Below are 24374 nucleotides of genomic sequence, written 5' to 3'. Positions count from 1 at the left end.
CAAAACTAACCCTCTTTCAAGGTCTAGGTGCGGTCACTAGGTGATAGATGGGTGTTCAAACACTTGGTTTAATTTGTTCCTGAAGGAACTGAAGTCTCCACTAATCACGTTGCCTATTTTGACTATGCTACGATTACACCAAGGCACATACTACTCTCTGATCTTCATGGATCCGTTTGGTTTGCTTCTTTACTATAGATTCGAACCAGGGCTATGAACGTAAGTCTGTACACCCCATAAGACACTAGGGAACTCTTGATGAGCGCAGGAGACTAACAAATTAGAAAAGGAGACCTGGGCAAAGAAACTTCTTAGTCTGATGATGCCAGTTTCAAAGCACTTTGCCCCCTGTGCAGCAGTGGCTCCTTCGAGTTTCATGTTTCCATGAACACTGCCAGTGCACAGGTCAGCCCTCTCTGCCTCTGATGACAGGAGGAGGAGTAGGGGCCTGAGGGGGCCGAGGCATGATCAAGCTACAGAGTATTGGTTCAAAATAAAACACTCTGGCGGTCATTCTGACCCTGGCGGTCATGGACCGCCAGGGCCGGGGACCGCGGGAGCACCGCCAACAGGCTGGCGGTGCTCCCAAGGGCATTCTGACCGCGGCGGTATGGCCGCGGTCAGAGACGGAAAACCGGCGGTCTGCCCTGTGGAATCCTCCATGGCCATGGGGATTCCGACCCCCTCACCGCCATCCTGTTCCTGGCGGTTTTGACCGCCAGGAACAGGATGGCAGTGAGGGGTGTCGTGGGGCCCCTGGGGGCCCCTAAAAGATTTTCAGTGTCTGCCATGCAGACACTGAAAATTGCGACGGGTGCTACTGCACCCGTCGCACCCTTCTCACTCCGCCGGCTCCATTCGGAGCCGGCCTCCTCGTGGGAAGGGGTTTCTCAGTGGGCTGGCGGGCGGCCTTCTGGCGGTCGCCCGCCAGCCCAGCGGGAAACACAGAATAACCGCGGCGGTCTTCTGACCGTGCAGCGGTATTCTGGCGGCACACATGCAAAGTCAGAAAATAAAGAAGAAATTAAAAAAAATCTATTTTTGATGCCTCCTTTCAAATGGTGTTCATTTTTGGCCTGAAACAATGTCTACTATTATTTGTAAATAGGGTTTGTGTCAAAAAGCATGGGTGGTTGTATGGGAATGCGTATGGATCACCCATATAGTGCTACCTTGGTGCAAAGTAACACAAATACATGCTTCACGATGCTTTGTGTTACTTTTAGGCAACTTTCCAGAGCACAAGAAGATTTGCGCTGGAAAGTAAATTAGAAAAAAAAAAACATTTTTGGGACACAAACCCAGTGAAAAATGTTTGTAAATCTACCCCTAAATCTAATCTTTTCCACTACATTCAACAGTGATTAAACTATTTGTTGTGCTAAGTTATTGTCACCTCATTGCAGGGATTCTCTGTCACAGCATTCCTTTTCATACTATGGGCTTGTTTTAGATCTTAGAGGAGGGTAATACTCCGTCACAAATGTGACGGATATCCCATCTGCCGTATTACAATCCCATTATATTCTGGAGAGATAGTAATACTGCGGACGGGAACACCGACGTTGATCTAGGCCTTGTTGCCTTGAATGTGGACCATTATGGTGAACAAGAGTCTTATCATCCAGACAGTTTATTATGTTGTAGACAAAAGCCTTGATGTACCAAGGGTTGGGCAGGTGTTCGCATGAAGCTGTGCAATGTTATGCTGTGCTCCCGTGATATTATAAACAACACAATACTTTGTATTACATTGCAGCCCCCAGCGCTTGCACAAAACCTTGGCAAATAGCTTCCAAAGCGTGTACATATGTCCCTCTTCTTGGATTAGATGCTGTCTGTGAATTAACCAGCACATCTTAAATTGTAGCAGTGTTTTTAATTGCCTGGCAGAGGATAATAATGCCAACTACTCAGAAAAGGAATATGCAACAATCGCTATGACAAGCAACATGGCTATGCAGGCAGCAACCCAACCTGCAATGTGGCATTTCGGTTCCTACTTGCACTTCACGCTTCTACAAAGACTTAAGGCCTCATTTATTCTATGGAGGACATTAATCTGCCCGCCAGGGGGGTGGAGGACATTACGTCCCTACCTGCGCACAGACAGGGCACTTAGGTTGTCCTTACCTGCACACAGACATGGCCCTCAAGTGATCCATATCCCAACACACTCACAGGACCCTTAGGTGGTCCTTACCTGCACACAGGCAGGGTACTGATGTGGCTTTCCCTACACAAAGACAATGTTCACAGAGACCCTTTCCCTGCATAAAGAGAATGTTCTGGGGCAGTTCATATATAAAAACAGATAGGAGGTGTGCTTGTTTCGTACCTGTACACACAGCAAACATCAGAGATGACCCTTAACTGCATGAGAAGGTTTCTTGAGTGGTTCATAGGGCATACAAACAGGCCACGGTGTAGTCCTTACCTGTACAGATGCACATGTGGTGATGAGACTGTTGTCATATATGGTGTTGCTGTCATTCAAGTCAGGTGGCAGCGCTGGGCTTTCTTCTGTTTTAGGAGGTGCAGTTGCCACTGGGGAGGGGTGTTTCGGTGCCAGGTTGACATCTGTACCATTTCCGAAGGCTTGAATGGAATTTCCTACAAATGAAAAGTCAAATTTGGTTTGGGAGAGAAGGAAATTGAAATAGAGAAGGTATTTGGTAGAGATCATTATTTTCATTTTTATTTACACCAGAGACTGCCCTCTTTAGTTTTAAGGGTCTATTCTAATAGAATCTCCCTTTAGAGGGAGTTGGGAGAGGAAGGAGGGGAGCTATAGCCTGAAACCGAGTTTAAACTTTTATGAATGGGATAGCTGAAGACAAATCCTGTCAGCATGAAGGAGCACAACCTGGTCCCCCTTTCTTTAGAGGGAGGGATCATTTTCTCATATAGAGTATCTTCTCATCGGAGGGGGTTCAGGGGCTTTGACTGTGAAACATAATGAACTTTATCCACTAGGGAGGTCTATTCCGTGCCAGGATTTCCCCATTCCCCTGGATTGGGGAACAGCTACTTCTCAGATAAAATTTCATTTCTGAATTATTTTTAGTCGGGAGACTCCTTCAGAAGGAAAGCCCCAGAGATAATATTAGAGGTGAAGATTTGCCCTATGAAAGGAACATATCCTTGGAGAACCGTCTCAGCCCATAGTGGACTGCTCCAGTAGAAGGTTGGAACATAGTGGAGACTTCTGACAGGCCAGTTCCTCTTCAGTTTCTCGTGCTTGTCTCTGTTTGTTTTACAATGCAAAATTCCCTAATTTCTCTAATTGTATGCTTCCTTTAGGTTTCACGGCATATGGCCCCTGAAGGATCATGGGGATTCTTGATCACAACTCATAGCATGACCTCTTCACAAGTCACAGAGTAAATGCTCTTCGCACATCATGTGTCCACTTGGCTCTCATGGCATATGACTTCTCATCTTAATAAGTAGATGTCCTTACACACATCTCTCATCCTGCCCCATTCACATCTCAGCTTATGTCTCACATATCTCCCCTTTTGTGCCTTCACATCTCAGAATTTTACTGTGTCAAATTTCTGTGCTTATATCCCTTCACATGTCTGATATTATGCCCCACAGATTTTTTATCTTGTCCTATCATATCTCTCATCTTGTAATCCATCTCTGCCTGTGTCCCCCTCACATCTCTCTGATGGGTCCCATTAATATCTACCAATTGTTTTCCTTTCAAATTTGTCATATGTTGTTGTCTCACATCTCTTGATCTCTTTAATGTCTTATTCTGTGTGCTGGTGTCTCGCTAATCCGTGAATGTGATGCCTCGTGCACTTCTCTGCTGTTCAAGCCACAATGGTCTTCAATAACAGTCATCCTACACTGTCCAAGCAGCACCAAGGGCTTCCATGTTGGAACTTGTGCATCTACTGGATTGTATTTCGTGGTGCACCACCTATATAATCACAAATGCTAAATGTGGAGAAAAGGTTTCTTTTTCTTACTGAGGCATGGATTATCCATGAAGTCTTTCACAAACTTCTCACAATCTTCCTCCAGGTTTCCACTCCCCTTGCATGTGCACCAAGGGGACACAGTGAGGCTGGCAGGGCTAGATTCCACATAGTTGGGCGTCACATCAAAGCCTAGAAAGAGGGGAAAAGATTATTGATCAGCCTCCAGAAGGAGAACCTGAGATCTTTCACATGTTTACATCAGTTTGGACAAGGCATGCAGGCTCGGCCAGCAAACATTCAGACAACATAGTCATGCCGCAAGTTCCTGTCAATTGGACCAGGAGGAAGCACTAACAGTCCCTATGGGTGGTCGAGGCACTCAATACTAATGACAATCATAACAAAATAACAAAACATAAATGTAACATAAAATAACCACAAGTTGACATTTCTCCTTCCCAGGGTCTTAAAGAAAAGAGAAGGTAAATAAACTTACCTATGAGACCAGCGTAGGAGCCTAGGCAGGCCTGGTAGTTGTCGGTAGGGCAGCTGCTGGGCGTGAGGAAGGACGCCAGGCAGTTGGAGTGATAGTCAGCCAGTCTGGACCTGGAATGTAGATACACAAGGTAAGAAATCGAGGGACTATTGTACATGAAAAGAACAGAACAGCAAGTAAAGTCAACATTTTTAACAGCTGCGAGTATCATCCCTTCTGTCAACTCATCACTGGTCCTCACAATGAGCTTGTGGCTGCAATTGAAATCTTTATTATGTCTGTATAAGTAATTCACTGATTCCTTGATCCTAGAATGACCAGGGCCCAGAAGTACCATGCTATTTAGCAGTCACAAAGTATATGATTGGCTAAATCAAAGGGTTTCTGACCGCTAACTGACTTGTAGAAATGTACTAAATTCATGAAGTGATTCAGTAACATGTTACTAAATCACTAAATGGGTTCAGGAAAGCATAAGGAATAACTATTTGGAAGGGGTGTGCCTGCCAAATAGCAATTCCTCATTGTATGTATTAATGGTTTGTAAAGAAATTCCGGTCACAAAACAGTAGTACTTTACCACCAGCTCAAATGAGGTGGTAAGCCATTCGCAAACAGGAAGAGGCCCCCAACGGACCACAGCCTACTCTTAAAAATTAAAGCTAGTTGGTTAGATTTATTTTAAACACATTTTGCTTTCCTTCAAGGGAAATGGGGTGCATTTTTTTTTTTTTTACATTAATAGATATGGTGGTCTGCTAACCCCAGCAGGCCAACATCCCTGTGATGGCTGTCATTCATAATGGGTTGCAAATTGGAAACTCAATAATATTCTTGAGGTAGGTCGATTTGTGACCCACTTGGAATCACTAATTTAAAAACAAAAGTTTCATACAGTATGAATAGCAACTTCCTAATTGCGATTCAAACAAAATCACAACTTGGAAATCACTATTCCTAATGTTAGTGCATCTGGCCCCTAATATTGCTGATTATGTCAAATATGAAGCTACGGTTCCATCACTTCTCCTCCTTGGAACTCGGCTAACTTATTGAGAAGAGAGAAACAGCTCTAAAGCCAGAAAGGTGACGGCTGACTCAACTATTTGATGCTTGGATCTAACTTTATAGATATTTGTATTCAAACACATGTTTTAAGACACCGAAATACAGTGTACCTTTTGAATTTAGGGCTTGATTTAAAAGTTGGTGGTTGGGCCATCATCTGTCAATAATTTTCTCTGAATTTAGGACGGAACAACACATGCTGGAGCCATGCATGCCTGAACAACGTGGTCGTAACAACGACCGCGTTGTTACCACTAATGCCTTTACCACAAATGCCTTAACAACTGCTTTTCGTTGTAAAGGCATGCCTGGTAAAGGCATGCATGGAACGGCATGCATGGTTCCAGCATGCGACCCCCCACCCCTAAAACAATCCTACCCCTACCCCAACCCCTAAAAACAATCTGACCCTGACCCCCACCCCGCCCTTTAAAACGAAAACTACCCTGACCCCCCACCCCCACAACATAAAATTACTCCCAGCTCCCACCCCGCCCCTAAAAAGTAAAATTACCACGAACCCCCACCCCTGCCCCTAAAACTACCATGACTCCCCACCCCACACTTAAAAATTAAAACTACCCCGACTACCTGCCCCAAAAACTTAAACTACCCCGACCCCCCCACCCCACCCCTAAAAACAAAAATCACCCGCCCCTCAAAACTACTGCAACCCCCACCCCTAAAACTATCCCAACCCCAACCCCTAAAACTCACTCTATCCCTCACCTCCACCCCTAAAGCTTAAAACTACCCCAACCCTGCCCCTAAAAACTAAAATTAGCCCAACCCCCCACCCCTGCCCCTAAAACTACCACGATCCCCCCACCCCTCAAAACCAAAATTACCTGACCCCCCACCCACGCCCCTAAAACTACAGAGACCCCCCCACCCCAGCCCTAAGAACTAAAACTACCCCAACCCCGCCCCTAAAACTTAAACTACCCTGACCCCCACCCCTGCCCCTAAAACTACCCCTACCTCCACCCCAAAAATCCTAAAATTACCTGACCAGCCACTCCTAAAAACTAAAAATAGCCCGATCCCCCACCCCTGCCCCTAAAACTATCGTGAACCCCCACCCCTAAAAACTAAAATTACCCCAACCCCTGCCCCTAAAACTACCACAACCTCCCACCCCTGCCCCAAACACTACTGTGACCCCCACCGCAAAACCTACAACTACCCCAACCTCATCGCTGCCCCTAAAAACTAAAATTAGCCCGACCACCCACCACCGCCCCTAAAACTACGTGACCCCCCCACCCCTGCCCTTAAATCCTAAAACTAGCCTAAACCCCCACCCCTGTCCCTAAAAGTTAAACCACCCCACCCCTAAAACTTAAAAATACCCTGACCCTTGTCCCTAAAAAACTAAAACTACCCTGACCCCCCGCCCTTATAAACTAAAACTACCTCCCAACCCTACCCCAGCCCAACTTACCTGACCGAGTCCTCTCTGATCCTTAGTCTGTTCTCCTCTGCCTTAACCACGCATGTTAGTTGTTCAGGACATGCGTGGTTAAGGCAGAGAACAACAGAGTCATTGTTCACAAAAGCGTTGTTCCGCTTTCATGGACAAAGCACCTCGTTGTTCAGGGTTTGTGGTTTAGGCTGTTTTCCATTTTCTCTGTCACCCTGATTGAGGTCCTGATGACCGAATTTGGAAATGTCTGTCTGGCCGGCAGACATTTCAAGTATTGACAGGATCTGCTGTGAAGGTGGTTCCTGTCAAGCCATTGTAATTTTGTCATACAGCTCCGTATGACTTTAGAGTGACTTTGCCTGAGCCACACCAGACTTTGTGAGGCATCAGCAACTGCTTCTTAAAGCCCTCATTACAAGTTTGTTTTTCATGAGACTGCCAAAATCGCAGTGGCGGTCCGACCACCAGATTAAGACACTGGACGTCGGACTGCCAGGAGACCACCGCCACTGCCAGGATCATAGATCCGGAGGGTTGGTGGCGGTCGAAGTTGTGGAAGCCACAGTAGCGCTGAGTTCAGCACTGCCATGCTAATCGTGACTTAACTTTCCACCAGCCTTTTCATAATATATAAATGGAACTAGAATACAATACAAGAGAGCTGATACTGGAAATAAGATACCACGAAAAGTGGTTTTGAATAAAAAATATTCTTTATGCTTTTGGCAATTGTGAGATGTTACCTTTGTATTATGTGCAGTGATGACTGGAGGGCTGATTTAAAGCTGTGGCCTCTGAAGCAAGGCTGGCTTTAGCTCTGGTTGCGCCCAGTGTGACATTTTTCCCTCCTATGACCTCCTTCTCCACCTATTTCCTCACTACCACTCTCCAACAGTGTACTTCATCTTTCCATAGACCCTCTCTGACATACATTTCATTATTTTAAAGCGGTACTCACACTCAGTTTTGTGATCTGCATGGTACCAGTTCTTTGCAGCAGGCATATTATCCCTCTCTACTACTTTATTATGAGTCAAAACTGCCACAAGACACAATTCCAACCCCTCAGAAAGCAGTGATATTAATCCCCAGCCTAGATTTTGTTTTAAAAAAAACACAGCGCCCTCCACCAAAGTCAGTGCCAGGTGCGGCGGCACTGGTAGCACCACCCTAAACCCGGCCGTGCATCCGAGTTATGAAATATTGCAGTAAGGGGTCCTCCCAAGTCAACTGTAGTACCAGCTAATTTATTTCACATTTCTTGTAATTCGAAAAATCCTTTCTTTCCCAATGCTGAGTAACTAAGTGCTTCTGTAAAGGCAAAGTGAAGCTAAAATAGCAGCTTCAAATACTTTGTTCGCATGAAAGGTTAATATTCTTGTTTTGTAGTCCTTTTATTTGTTAGCATAAAATGGTATTCCAAAACGATCTATAAAAAATTGGCAAAAAAAATTGACAATCGGAAGAAACCAAAAGTATTTATTGCACCAACTGTATATACTTATAAATAAATGTTACCTGACCTACCCTACAGTTCATGCTACTCCAAATAGACTACACCCAGTGAAGGAGTTCTCTAAAAGAGAACGTGCAGGTACCTAAAACCGACAGTGCTGCGAGGCCATACCAAAGGCAGGGCAGCACTATACATATCTGTTACTATAACATAATATAGCCTATCCCAACACAACATCATAACATAATCACGTGTTAAAAGCAATTTTTGGCAAAGGCCTAACACTTTTAAGGTGGAGGTTTCACACTCTTCTCCCACCATCCCAAGGAAAGCATCCATGCTGTTCCTGAGCATGACATATTTGTGTGCCAGCTCTGCATCTAGGATCAGGGCAGAAGCTCTACAATACAAAGCAGGCTTGGCCATGCCACCAGGAAAAGGACACCACGTTAGCCATGAAACCATCACAATTGGCTCCAATGTAAGGTGGAAGGAAGCAAAATTTGACTTTTGTTTGCTAACTATAAATCTTTGTCCAAGATTTCACTTTTCCTGGGTTTTGTCCCTGAATAGGAGGCGCTTGAGGGTTGGGCTTCCATTATTAACGGTTTAAATACTGCTTGTCAAGGATGCCGCAGAAATGGTGCAATAAGCCCCTAGCAAGTTGGGCAGGAAAGGGGAAACCGCCTGAACAACGTGGCTCAAACCACACAATGCCTTTAAAGCGAGGCCCGAAACACGAATATGTCTTTACAACGCATTCCTTAACCACACAAGTCATTGCAACGACTTGCTTTAGGGAAAGTGTTGTTGGACTGATGTTGGACTTTATGTCCAACACTTTCCCTACTGTGGCGCAGACTGGAGTTGGAATAGTAAATTATACTATTCCAAACTCCAGCGATTTCCCCAAGGCAAGTCGTTGTAATGACTTGCGTGATAAAGAAATGCGTTGTAGGGACGCATTCGTGGTTTGGCCCATGTTCTTAAGGCAGGCGTCGTAAATGCCTGCGTTGTTCCTACACACAATGGCAGGAAAGGCAAGTCATAATGGTGGTGGAACTGGCCATGGCCGCTGCACCTTTTAAGCTCCTACAATAAACTTAAAAAATGATGTGGGCGAATTAGTCCCTCTGTACACCTTTCTCATATAGATATATATTGCCACGCACTGGCCAGGCAAGCCCACTACAGCCCCTTCTACACAAGAAATTAAATTTCCGTTTAAATCAATAGTATATCAATTTAATCAGAAGTGTCTGTTGGCAGGTAAAAATATGGTACACACATTCAACAGCAAATATAAGCATAAATATACACATTGATACAAAGAAATATAAGCACATTTTGAAAGTCAATACCATTTACTAGCAGCTGGATTGTGCCTTAAATATTGTAAAAGTGGAAATATGGATTATTCCGTAAGGTGTATAAGATTTAGCTGTTTCAGTGCATTGTGGGCATAACGGTCTTCCTAAGAATTTGAACATAACTACTTAGTTATTGTCAAAGTTGATTATTTTATTTTAAGGATGTGGGGTTATCAAATTAAACAATAGTTCTGAGTGTGCACTGAAACATGTTTTCCTGTCTTATTATACATAAGTGCTACAATCTCAACAAATACATACATTGTAATGCCAAGTATGAATAGTGGTTGAGGTGAATGCTCAGATTTCTTACTGGTGGCATGTATATGGTCTGCTCTTTTTTATCCCACTCCTTGATCTTTGAGGTTTAGTTGAACCTAAGACAGGCGCACCATTATTTGACTCTGCCTTTTACTAACAAACACCTTAACTAAAACCAGAGGCTGACTATCCCTAATCAATCCATCCTCTGAAATTCCCTTTTGCAGCTAAGTAAGCATTACACATGGGTTGCATGTCAGAATACAATATACATAAATATAGTCCTATAGAAATATCATAGCTAGAATATCAACACCCACAATAACAAGAATGTAACCATATAAGTTTTAATTTAATATTCTCCCCTTTGACCTATATACATTGAAGACACATCTACTCAATATTACTGGTAAGTAGTACAGGCTTACCACACCATTCCCCTTTCTACAGCTATGCAAAGTTTGAGTTGGGTGGAGGGAAATTTACTTAAGATTCGTGTAATTTATTTTAAGCACTTACACACACCATTAATCAGTAGTGTCAAAAATTTGTACACGGTGAACAATTTAATAGCCTCCCAGTTCTCAGAAATGGATCATTCCCTGAAACCAGTCCTAGATGCTGCATAGCCTTTGTTGAGCATTTTGAATATTTAGAACATTATGAAAAGAAAACATATTGCAAAACAGGATGTGAGTTACAGCTGTTGTGTGTGGGCACCCACAAACAATCTAGTTGTACCTAGATCTATTTATTGAAGCAAATTCACTTAAGGAATGCTGGAACCAGTGCTTAATTTGTGCTTGTTGTTTCCGGTGCTGAGCACCGGCACTTATTTTTGAGGGCGGCGCTTATTTTTCTGCCTCAAGCATTTGCTGTGAGCAAAGGACACATATGGGAAAGATGGAGGAAGAGAAAAACGAAAAAGCGTCACAAAGGTAGAAAGCTGCTAGAGTGATCTCAAGGGGCAGGGAGTGGCTTTAAATGGATTGAAGAGGCCCGACATGGCTTCAGGATTACACTGCTTCAGTATTCCATGCTAGCACATTTAAATGCAGCAGCCGTGTGTTTAAGAGGAGGGCTTTGGGCACCGGCACGTTTTTATTTACAAATTAAGCACTGGCTGGGACCTTAGCCATACTAGGTGGCATGTTTCATCACCAGGCCTGCTCCTCATCCCAAAACTGCTGCTTTCTTAGGAGGTGGGCTGCAAGGCTGAATGGAGCTCTTATGTTGGGTAACATATGTGTCACTAAAACATTACCCTACTTACAAATTGATGTATTGAAACACATCAAACGCAGCACAAGTCCGATGCTGTAAATTCCCCCTTCAAATAAATGACCTAAGATGGAGTATTGATTGCCTAAGGTAGACACTAGAGATGTCTCACTGTGTCAAGTGCTACAAAAGGCTGAGTTGTGATCGTTAGTGACTCATCCGTTCACCTTAGGTAATTTTAATTTTGAATGCCAACTGGGAGGGAGCAGGGTGCAGGTAACGGTTTACAGTTGATACATTTATTTTTTTTCTCCTACTTATTTGTGTAAAATGTTAGGCAAGAGGGACCTAAATGTGTGCTTATGCCAGCAGATACGTTTGCATGACCCAGTGTCTTGAACTCAATGATTTTGGCTGATCCAGCATCCTCGAGGTGACATGGCAGGTATACTGCCCTTCTGGGCTGTGACAAAGGTCACAGACAGGTTCAAGAGATGCAGTCCCGCATTTAGACAGGTCACACCCTCTGCATATTGAGGTAGTGCCAAAGACTCCTTACATCTCACTCAAGTGCTTCTTCCCTTGGCAGCTGGCTCTGGGAGCGGGCGCTACGAATGGGCAGCTATGTCATTTTATTACTGGTGATGAAAGACGTCACAACTCGGCTGTAATAACGAAATTAGAAATAGACTTTTACACGGGATTGCAAGCCTCCACGCATAATACTATCATCAAATTGTTTTAGGATCAATGACAGAAAGATATTTATGCTCTGTCCTTTACCAAAGGTTCGGCCTGCCAAAGGTAAGTTATTAGTCTAATTTTCTCAAATCCCAAGAAATCATTGATTAATTACATTTAATTTGTGGCATCCATAAGCTTTTCCCATGACACGCTGCATGGCAAAGACACAGTTTCAATGAAGTAGTTTGGAAAACTCCAGACATTATGGGACCGAGTCGCAAAAGCATTCGTGTGTCTATCAAGTAATACTGCAGGAGTACTCCTTGACATACTCGTAAATGCCTTTGGGACTCGGCACCAAAATGTCCAGCTCCCTATTAGCAAAAGTGAAAATGAGCACAGTCCTTTCTTTTCTTGAACTAAATGTATTTGGAAATGTTCATAATATTTCAATCGTATTCCAACCTTAGATGTTTTAGGGCCAATTTGCAAAGGGACGTGTGAGCTTGTGAAGTAGTACTACAGGAGTACTTCTTCACGTACTTCGAGTGCCCTAAAGTGCGAATAGTGTTTTTTAAAGGTTTGCATAGTGCAATATTACCCTTTTAGAGGAGACAGCTTTGGTGCCCGCCAGGCACACTTAATTAAATTTGCGTTACTGTGTCGAGCAGGTGGAGATTGTGTGATTTTGGGAGAGAAAAAACATCGCACAAAAACGAATTTAATAAGTGTTAATGAGTGTGTGTAATGCTAAGTGACACCCCAAGGTCAAAGAGATATAGTACTCCAAGAGTTAAACAGGCACACACATAGATCTCTCCTGCACATCTCCAAACCCAGAAAGCAAAGGACTATGTGACTGCAACAAATCGGAAGGAAAATCGAGGAATGAGAAAGTGTCCTTAACAGATGTAAGAGAAGCATAGCTTCAAAAAGACACTAGGGGGCATATTTACAAGTCCCTAGCGCCACCTTGTGCCACCCTAGCATCATTTTTTTACACTAAGGGGGCGTTAAGAAGGCCTTTCTCCCAAGCTGTATTTACAAAGTGGTGCAATTCTTGCATTGCGCCACTTTGTAAACCCTTGCACCACATTATGCCTACCCTAGGCATAATGTAGGCATGGGGGCGTTCCGAGGCAGGGAGTTACGAAAAAATGGCAAAGTGAAATTTACAGCATTTCACTGAGACATTTTTTCCATCACTTTTAAGGCCTGATCACAGCGGCTGTTATAATGACACACCCCTGTTAGCCAATGGTCCTCCATGTGCTTTGCTGCACTAGCATACACATTTTTTACGCTAATGCAGCAAAGCGCCACAATAGCATCAAACATTTTCACGCTATTGTCCTAATGACCGCATGGTGCGCCATATTATAAATAAGGTCCAAGCATGGGGTCGTTAGCTGGGGACAGGGTGACGCAACAAAAGTGTCATATTGGGATGATGCACCACTTTCCTGTAACTATGCCCTTAGGATTTGAATTGTGTAAAAAAAAAAATCTTTTTTTTTTTTTTTTTTTTTAATTCCACAAAATCTTTTCAGGAGCAAAGCTTTTATGGTGAAATGTAGTTTGTAGGTGTCTCGTGAGTTTTTCACACAAGCATTCAATTGCATAAAAATATTTTGTGAGACACCAGCAGAAGAGTGACTGTGGCCGAAAATATATCTTGAACAATTTCTGCGTGAACGAGTGTCCCCTCTATAAACAATTATGTGACACTTAGAAATTTCACAGATTTTGCATGAAGCTGATTTCAGAAATGACATCAATTTCACTGGTGAAATTAAACCATTGTCTAAGCATGGACATGTAAATATCTGATGCTGAAAAATAAGTGCCATTCCCCAAAAATGAGTGCCGTAACCCCTCCCCCCCCTTCCACTGGCAACCACAGCCCAAATTAAGCACTCCGTCTGAGGCCAGTGCTGTACACTGCAGGCTCTGAACAATATACCTGATGGCGTGTGCAGGCACCATTGTGCCTACGCACCAGCCATCACACAAATTGTCTGCCTCAGACTGCTTGGCTTGTGCTCACAGCGAGAGTCCGCGTTTTTTGTTATCTGGACACACTGAATAGCTGAACGTAGGTTATTATCGTGAGTCTACCTACTTCTTTCATCAGTTTGGAGCTGCCATAAACCAACATATTGTGTGAAACTTCAGTGTGTGTTAAGTGCGGGGCATGCAGTGAACTTGATATTTTAGAAGTCCCACAAAACAGCTAACTTGTAAAGTTGTGCCGCTTGATACTTTTTTATCTGAATATGTGGAGCCCCCAGTCAAAAAATGTAAGTAGAGTTAGGTAATGTCTAATGCTTGACGACTAAGTGTCATTCCATCATTGTGTTCGCAAGCACTGTCTATCCATCTCCCGGAGCCTCGAGTCCTAGGAGTACAAGCAAACATGCCTGGGGCACATGCATTTTTCAGTGTGTGCTGTTGAACCTGGTAATTACATGCTTTTAGGGTCAGACAGGAACATAAAGCAGGGCCAAGGTTAAAAAAGAAAAGTGCCTGAAACCCCCAAATCATTATTTAAGACCTCTGGATAAGTTGGTTTAGTGCTGCCTACACGTGGAGGAAAATGTGTGACGCATTTTGCCGTACAACAGGGAAGCAGCAATGTCAATAACTGGATAACATTTATGAAATCTTTACAAGGGTTTTTGGAGTTATCTGCTAAAGGGATTCTATCAGGTAAAATGGCGACAAATAGCGCGTTTAGGGCGCTTAGGCCCTGATTATGAGTCCGGCATATCACAAATGCTGTGAGTTCATGAGTGGGCTGCTGTTCTTGCACCCAGTTTTTCCGGTGTTTGAACACCGGACCTGATTTCACCTGGACAATAATTCCACCCAGCAAAATTACATAAGACTTTGGCTGCAAGAGCAGCCAAGCCTCGTCCTCCATTTTGTCTGGCAAGGGAGCCAATGCACCTCTCTGATAGACCATATCGTCCACTTCCCTGCCCTACTCCCCACAACCGCCCCCCCCCCGCGATCCCCACCTCACACAGAAGACAAGCACACACTTACCAAATGTTCACAGCAGATGGTAAATGTATGCGTTAAACCCACAGAAGTTGGAATTACATGTGGTTTTTATGACGGGTACATTTGTTTCTGTATTGTAATGTCTCATTCCATGGGGCTCAACCTGCACAGTTCATGTGCATTATAACTTTATGGTAATGTAAATTCTGCACGCAGATGTGTGTGTGTGTGAGAGAGAGAGAGAGAGAGAGAGAGAGAGAACAAGAAAGACAGAGAGAAGCCGTACTACTCTAAGCTTACTGAATTGTCAAGTTTCTCAGTTTTAGGCTTTGATCTTAGGCAGTATTGATGTTAAAAATTCAAGACCATTTAGTTCAGTTAGCACTTGCATAACTTATGCTGAATATAATATTTAGCAGTTTTTTTTATTTTTCAGAATAATTGATAAGACTTCATTCATGCTATTTAAAAAAAATGCCCATTAATAAATGGAGGCGTTATGGCACTTTTAGCAGTCCTGACAAGGATTGCAGGTAGAGTTTGGCAGACAGATGCAGAGCATTTTAAGTAAAAGATGAAGTTTGGCTAAATCAAAAGGGATAGTCTATATTCAGAAGCAGCGAAGGTTTGGCCCAGCCAAGTTAATACGCAGGTTTAAAGCTGAGTTAAGTGTCGGAGGGAACAACTCCTTTAAAGTGTGTGGTTCAGTAGATGCTGCACACGTTCATGGCAACTAGCTGCAAGTTTTTTTTGTAGTTATGTAAATCACTTACCTAGCTCAAGGACGTTAGAGTGCTTTACATTAGCATCAGATTGCATTACACATTTTTAGGCAAGAGGATGTTAAATGATTTGCCCAGATTCGCAGGCTGGTGAAGGACTCGGCCTTGTTCCCCAGTTCCAAAGTTGCCTGCCACTCCATTTTCTTCGAGTACATTAGGCATCTAATGGGGTTGCCTGTATTTTATCGATCTTAGTCAAATAGTCCTCTGACCAAACAGGAGGTTTTTTGTAACTCAGGACAGACTATGCAGGGATAGGCAGGCAGCCCCTTACTTGTGTACATGTGCAGCTTTGATCGCACAAATTTACAAAGAGGGAACCAATATGCAGTCTCTCCACTGGGTTGCCGGTCAAAAAGGACTGTACCCCAGGGCAAATGATCAGTGGTTACCGACTGTTAATCACATCCTGGCTGGGTCATGGGAACAAGAGACATCTATAATAAAATATGTTTAACTTACAGTGTGCCCCTACCTTCTAACTTACCTGTAGCACTCTGTTGGTGACCAACATCAAACACGTAGAGCATCTGACCGGGGATTCATATTCATGACACTAGTCCCCTCCAAAGGTGCATAGGAAGACATACTGGATTGGTGAGTATGAGAAGAGAGAGAGAGAGAGAGAGTGTGTGTGTTTTCACTCCAGCCTCCTTGCCTGCATGCAATCTTTCCTTTTCTATGTAGCTACTATTTGCTTTATCTTTTTCAATAGGGATGCTCTAACCATCAAGGACCTATCTATGGTCACCAAACTAGCCCAGGCTGGTACAAAGTGAAGCCCGTGTTGGCCTAAAGTTTTAGTAGTGTTGAAATTGCCCAATCCATGCTTTTCCACAAACAACTGAAAACGTCACTGTTCCCCAAGTAACTTTGTTTAGTTATCACATTCGTCTCCTTGTAAAACCAGCAACAACAACTCTTTTTGGCAGTCGTGTACTTAAGAAAGCCTCTTCTAGTTCTATAAAAAAAGCAAGGAACATCATTCGCTGCCAAGCTGCACTAAAAAGGGACTTTTGTTGCCCAATTGTCCAACGCGGCATTTCTCCAGAGAGCAGTGTTGTCATACCACATACAGTTTGTAACAAAATGGATGAAAAACACTTATATCTAGTGACTAACACACACTCTAATGCTGTAACTCTGGAATTAGAACCGTCTCTGGAGACTGGAAAAAGAGAGGACGATCCTTCCTGACAGTCAGCTTGCTATGTCCTTAAATCCGAGGTTTGTACATAGAAGAGGATGATGGCAGCAGAAAGAACACGACAACTCTCAATAAGTGTTTTATTGATTTGCAGTCACTCTGACCTTTTGACAAATGTGTGAGGTCAATAAAAATGGAAGCTGATAGCTTCATTTTAAATCACCAAAAACTGACATTAAAAAACGGTTGATGGTTGTCTGGAAAATAAAAATAAGGCCTCAGGACAATCGAGGGTGAGATTCGGAATTACAAATGAAGAACGGACATTTAAGGGATTGAGATCTCAAAAGGCAGAGTGCCATCGTCGTTTATATTGAGCACAGTTGCCAATATTTGTGACATCTACGCACTGTGAGGAAGAGAACAGAGTCAGCCCAAAAGAAACCCGAAATTCAGATCAATAATTTATTAATTAATGATCACTGCAATAGTAGCTGAGAGATGTATGTGAAAGGCTGCCTGGGATGAAAGGTCAATGATGGAGGAGAAAGGTGAAAAACCTAACTCACGAGGTATGTACTGAAGCACTGACACCCCAAAGCAAAAGAGCGCAGGCCTCACAGCAAGTCAACAGAGCCACCCATGGCAGAGATGTGTGCATTCATGGACTTGCACAGTTAGCTTGTGGTGGACGTTGTGCAATGTTCTATTTCTGCTGTGCATTTGTATGTATATGTGCATACAACTTTGAGGATACTTAACACGCAATAACATATTGACTGAAAGGAGGTCTGGTGACATCCTAAAACACACAATAGAAGGTGAAGACAGTGGTGTAACAAAAGCCCCAGCAGCCCCTGCAGTGCAGGGGTCCCCTCAGCACAGTACATTGTGCATGGGCGGCAGGCCTCTGACCGAACCCAGGGGGTAGGGGACCCCCTCCAGGTACTTTGCAGGGGGCCCTCTCAAGTTTCACTATACCACTGGGTGAAGAGATTTGTAAATGTCACCAGACACCTGAGGTCAATGTAGGACCATATAAAAAAAGTTATCCATTATGATTTGTTTATATTACAATCCACTTCTTCACTTAGGCCTGCAGAGTGTTCCTGGATCCTATAGCTCCAATGTTGAAAAGGTAAACTTGTATCTCACTGCACTAATATTTTTATTATATGACATTCCAAGAACACAGCTAGCAGTACAATACTTAAAAGAATGAAAGACCCTTTGCAAAAGAGGATGTTCACCAGCTTGAAAGACCCTTTGCAAAAGAGGATGTTCACCAGCTCTAAGAGCAATCTTGCTATATATGAGTACATCCCCTGAGATGTAGGCATGATTGGTATGACGTCCTGTAGTGTAAAGCTAAGAACTGTGGAACCTAGTGTCATCAGGTTTGCTCACCTCACAACTAGTTACACATCACTTTTGCACTACTATGTCATGATTTTCAAAGGCAGAAATGGACTGCCATAGTTAAAAAATATAGGTGAACTGAGAGTCAAATTCACATTTCTGAGCCGTTCAAACCTCACATACACCATTGTGGGTGGTGGAGTACTGGTACAAAAAGTCCGCAACATAGCATTGATTATGTTTACATACTAGGAGCTTCTTTGTTCCAGCATCAGGTCATAAATGAGCTGATGTTTTAGGTCTTACCAGCAAGGCCCCTTGTGCTGTCTGGTTGCAAAAGACTTAAAGGGAGCTTACAGTAGGCTTAGGGCTCCCTCCCCATTGCTTTTCATTGGTTGACTTTCTCGTCATTATTGTTTGCTTTCTTCATTTTGATGGCTTGCTTCTTCTTCTTGAGTTTATCTCTTCTTAGAAGCACAGTCTCTTGAAGATTCTTTTGATTAGCCAGTTTACTAGCATAGCAATACTAAACATGCCACAAAATGCAGTTTGTGAATAGGCCTCTTTGTTTACACCCTCTGGCAGTGCCCTTATGTCTCTACTTAGTTTGTGTGATCCTGCTCTTTCGCTTGTGTGTGCCTGATATTGCTGTGATTTAAGTCAAGCCTACCAGAGAGCACAAGCTGTCAGGCTGCAAAAGACCTTTTGTGGGCTTACTAACTACTTATGGGGGCTCACATCCCACCCATTGTTTACAATTGGTTAGCTTAATTGTTACTCTCATTGGCTTGCTTCTTATTCAATGACTGGCTCCTCCTTCCAGCTTGTCCAGCTTGTGTTTATCCCTCCCCTCGAGCACTGTCTTGTTGCCATCTCTCTGATTGACTGGCTTCTATCCTTTCACTGCTCATATTAATGGCACTACATTTTTCTTTTTCATTCAGCACTCCATGAGAGTGCATGTTTTTTTTAGCTATTTCCCTCTTGTGTTGCTTCCCTCCCCAGACACTGACCCTCACCAATGAGTTGACATCCATCCCTCCTAGCTTGTTTGTAAAAGTATAGCAACAGGAATATTTTTAATGGAGTATGGGCAAAGACCAGAATTTCAACGTTGTTTTTGCTCTATTGCCTCTATTCCACATATTGCAAGAATGAATAAGCGTTGGCACACAAAGATTTTTATGGAGGGGGTGAAGGGCCATTTGCTGCACTGAGTCAGTTGGCTTTGACAGGGAAGGTGTTCTTAGCATGACACTTTTCATGGAGGCTCCTAAATCTCCTCCTTGGGCTATTGCAGAAGGCCAAATGGCTGAAACCAGTGAAAAGTAAATAGACCTTTGCAAGTGTTTCCCTTTATATTCTGGCACCACCTTATTCTTTTTAAATTCTGTTCAAAGTTTCCTGACTGGAAAGTATTTGAAAAATAAACCATGCCATTTATGAAGATTGAACAAATTGAACCCATTGTACAGTTTTCAGATACCATAATATATCTGGTTGTTTTTTCTAGTGTTTTCAAAAAGTTTTTAAACAATATTTTACAGACTAAACTTTAACAAAGCCAACCACTCTGTGGTCACATTTGATTGGTATGACCTATTGGCTTTTCCAGTACTTCTTGGATACTCGTTTCTTATGTGGTATAATTCAGAGTTGATAAGGTTGAACCAGGGCCTTAAAATACATCCCCTCATCTTTGCGTTATGTAATAGTAAAACTGTTTAATATTTTCCTTAGCTATAAAATTAGTTGTGTTCTCTACCTCGTTTGGGGTTTTTGCATCCTTTTTATAGTTTTAAACAGTATTTGACCTAGTCATATACCCTTCTTTGTTTCCCAGAGGCTCAGAACTTATTCTATCATCCCTAAAGCATTTTGTTTCATTCAGTTAGGTTTATTTGTTGAAGGTTCTCTCTCTTCTACCTTCCAAGCTAGTATTTGAGAAGACACACAAGGTAGGGGTGGCAGGCAGATGACAGCAGCATTGTAATGTTAGGATCCGTGCAAACAGTGTGCAACAATGCAGTTTTGAAATCACCAAAGCCTGACTAGAACATGTAAAGCATTCAGTATATACAGAACATGGATTAGTGATAGCATTAAAATTTAGAAAGAAAAATGCTAGCATGAAATGGATACACTATAAAATGAAGTCCACATAGAGTCAGCCTACCTTCTAGGAGAATGCTCAAGGAGAGGCAATGCTAGGCCCAGCAGATGGGTATAGATCACAAAGCTGGGTATACTTCCAACTCCAACCATCCTAGTGAAGCCATCCATAAGACTAATGTTGAAAAATGTGTAATTCCCCTATTCTGTCCCCACCACTGGGAGTGAGATCCTCTTAGATCCCCCTTGAAGCCTCTCTCTGGAGTGGTGAGGGAAGGCCACACACCATAAGGAACAGACCACATTTTTTGAAGACCAGTAGAGGGTAAAGCCAGCTGTGGATTCCAAAAGTCCAATCACACACACCCCTGACCTCCCTGACAATCTCTACCACCCTACCCCCATTGTCTTCTCCAAGATGACCAATTTGAGCCCTAATTTGACCTCCACATTTCAGTAAAACTGCACCACCCATATAAAAATGGGCCAGTTTCGCACAGAAAGTTAAAAAAAGAAAGAATGATGACAAGTAGAAAAGGAGGACACGTGGTAATAATACGGACCCAAAGGGCAGAGGAAGACATACCTTCCTATGCCTCTCAATCCACCTTCAACCTTCGGTTTTCCGTAACATCATCCTGTCAGTATTTGTCTCCTTTTAAATTCCTCCTCCCCTTTTACTAACCATACTCAAAGTACCCACTCCAGAGAGAGAAATAACAACAATAAAGGATGTATTCCTTGGCCCATTTGAGGCATAATGGTTGACGCTGTTGGGACTTCTCATTAATAATCTCCTTTACCCCCCACCCCCTTGCAGGACCTCTGCAACAATCTCTCCCAAATCTTCAGCAACAAAATCACTGCCATTTACAGCAACACCTCTGATCTTATCCAAAGACCCAATGCTAACCACAGAGCTCATCATCACTCCAAAATAAACCACCACCACTACACACTGTATGCACACAGGGGCCCCATCAGACCCCTCGCCCCACCACGCACATTTCAGAGGTTCAGAGGACAGCCACCCATCAGTGCCATACTCATATCCATTATTAATGCCTGCACCTCTTTGCTGACCTTCCACAAGGATTTGGAAACATACAACTGCCCTCCCATTGATGAAAAAGCAGACCCTTCAAATGTCACCAACTACATTGTGATTTCCCTGCTACCATTCCCAGCCAGAGTCTTAAGGAAAATCATCAGCAGACACCTCACCAAATACCTCAACAAACACCAACTCCTCAACACCACTCAGTCTGGTTTCGGAGCCAACTACAGCATGGAAACTGCCCTCATCGCAACCACAGATGACATCCGCACAACTCTGGAAGTTCATTGCCTGTATGACTGAAATCCCCCATTGGATAGATACCAGCTGTCTGAAGTTGAAAAAAACACAAGACCCAAATCAATATCTTTGGGAAGACCATTTTACCATGGGACTTCAACCTGTGGCCACCAGATCTAGGATCGATACCCACCTCGACCACTGACGCCAAGAACCTCAGGATTGTCACTGACTCAAAACTGCCCTATCAACACTGCTATTGCCTCATGCTTCCATATCATTAGCATGCTGAGGAAGATTTTGAAATGACTCCCAATAAGCATCCAGAAACTTATCACACACGTTCACGTTAGAAACAAGCTGGACTACAGGGACACCCTCTAAGCCATGATGAACAGAAAACTCATAGGAAGGCTGCAGATTATTCAGCACTCAGTAGCCAGAATTATTCCTAACCTCCCACACTGCACTCACATTACAGCACACCTGAAGGAGCTTCAATGGCTCCCCATACACAAGCAAGCACAATTCGAACTTTTCACAAACACTTTAGAGGCACTGCATAACACTGGATCAGACTACAACAACAATTGCATCTGCTTCCACAAGCCTTCAACACACCTCCTCTCATCTGGACTCCTACTTGCACACATTCCACCCATACGGAAAAGTAGATCCAACTGCTGAGCCTTCTCCTACACCACTCTTAAAATGTGGAATGACCTGTTGCTACACATACAAGCCTCATCCCACATCTTGAACTCTGCAATAAGTTGAGGACATGGCTTTTTGAGTAGTCCCACTAGGCCCTAGGCTTGGCTAGATTCACACCACTTCAGCACTAAGATAGCATAACTGTAGCACTATAGTTCATTTAGTTTAGCCATTCTGAATATGGGGTAAGGGCCAATAACCACAATTAATCCTGTTAGATTATAATGTTTTCCTCCAGATAAAATATTGTTATAACTCACTTCCACTCATACCAAATATGCAGATTTTTGGGATTTTTTTATTTTTGATACCTCTTCTTGTGCGAGTAATCATTTCGCATGGTTGAGGAATTTCAGGTAACTAATAAACAATTACAAGATGCCGTCATGGTCAGGGTAAAGATTCACCTATGGTCCTCAGAAAGTCTAGCTGGCATCTTTGATACAAACTCTGACAGTGCCCTTCAAATGGGTGCAGGAATAAATTCTTGATTGTGGTTCTTCACCTCTCTGAAGGGTGGATTAGGGAGTAGATTGTCTGAATATCAGTACTTCAGACAATGAGTTGTGCAATATAAAAAGTTGCCATTAATGCACCTTAAATATAATTACTTTGTACTATAGTAATCCTTTTTAAGCTTTGTGGACTGTACACACGATATTATTGACATGATAAAAACTATTACATTTTATATTGATCTCTTGTGGACAGCTTTTCATTTTATGATCTCAGGAAAAGTTATTTGGTGTTACCTGGCAACTTCCCCTTAAGTGCTATTAGAATCCTAAATTAGCAATTCAAAATTGTATACAAATTTAGAGTTGTTCTTTATAGCCAACACAATCAAATCATCATTGCACCGAGATGATCCCTACACTATCCTTTTATAACACTAAAGCTTCTTTTTGGCCCAGAGCAGTTGAGTTCTAGGTACCAGTCATCTTACACACTGCTACAAGCATGCTTGTTTTGTTGTCTCCTGCTTTCTAAAGAGGAGAACATGTGTGAGTATATAATTCACAAACTGTGGATACTGCATTAAAGTCTGTAACCACTGAGTGTTTGGGTGATTGTGAAATTGTAAGTGTTTTTACAATTAACAGGCTGAACAATTTGCATGGTCTTCTTATCATATAGTTTTTGAGACTTGTTTACCTGATGTAATTGAGTTTAAGATGGTATTAAGGAAATGCACAACATTCTCTATTCTAGGGATACGCACTGCTCTGTCCATATGCCCCCAAAAATTATACCACTTCTCTGACTGAGCCTCCCGTCCTCTCCCACAGTTCAACAACCAGATGAAGACCTGAAAGTCTGGCATTATCTAATTAAGAGGTCTCCAAACTTTTCCTTAATGAGCTACTTATGTTGAAAGAAAGCCACCAATAACATTAGTGATGTGATAGTGACCACATCAGTTATATATAGGTCGGCAGAATTTTTTATTGCACAGACAGAATCAGAGGAATTTGGTAATATTCCATTACTCTTGTAATGCGGAATTACTTATAAATTCAGATGCTCCGCTTCATTTTTAAAGAGGGCTGGAAGACAGAGCAGTCTCTCTATGTTTAAAAATTACTGACGATTAAAGTTTAACCTGTAGTGGTTTTTAATCATAGAGAGACTGCTCTCTGTTGTGGCATTGTTTATAAACCACGCAGTGCATAGCCTTCGGTGCCTTTACATTCTCTGCAGTGATACAGTGCAGTACGGTGATGCACATTTGCTTCCATTTTTAGACGTGAAGGTGCATTTTGAACCAAGTAAGTAGCACCACATACCTACTCTGCCCTGTCACAGAATTCCACCGAATCTCACAGGATTTTAAAATAGTTCTGCAGAATTTCACAGAATCGGACTCTGCCAATTCCACCTACCCCTGGTTATAATAACAATATTAGCCCACATATATAAGATTGTGAGCAGTGATCACCTCAGTGCATCAAGTACAGTTACCAGTACTAGTGCAAATATAAAATCCCTTTATCAGTTGGGAATGTGTCTACATGGGTAATACATAACACCCAAAGCTGG

At 42.8% G+C, this 24374-nt stretch overlaps 1 protein-coding gene across 1 annotated transcript in view; it reads right to left on the bottom strand.

Annotated features, from left to right (window-relative positions):
* The window catches only part of GFRA2 (GDNF family receptor alpha 2), a 281898-nt gene that overhangs the window by 34720 nt on the left and 222804 nt on the right, over window positions 1–24374 (bottom strand). Inside the window, exons 5-7 of the mRNA XM_069213995.1 lie at window positions 4432–4541; window positions 3984–4124; window positions 2438–2613 (exon numbers count right to left, since the gene is read on the bottom strand). Of these exons, the coding sequence (XP_069070096.1) occupies window positions 2438–2613; window positions 3984–4124; window positions 4432–4541 (427 nt within the window). The remainder of the gene's footprint in view (window positions 1–2437; window positions 2614–3983; window positions 4125–4431; window positions 4542–24374) is intronic.

The sequence above is a fragment of the Pleurodeles waltl genome, chromosome 11 (genome assembly GCF_031143425.1).
Source record: "Pleurodeles waltl isolate 20211129_DDA chromosome 11, aPleWal1.hap1.20221129, whole genome shotgun sequence".
Classification (NCBI taxonomy): Eukaryota; Metazoa; Chordata; class Amphibia; order Caudata; family Salamandridae; genus Pleurodeles; species Pleurodeles waltl.
The sequence above is the reverse complement of the archived record's forward strand: the minus strand, read 5'-3'. Positions and strand labels throughout refer to the sequence as shown.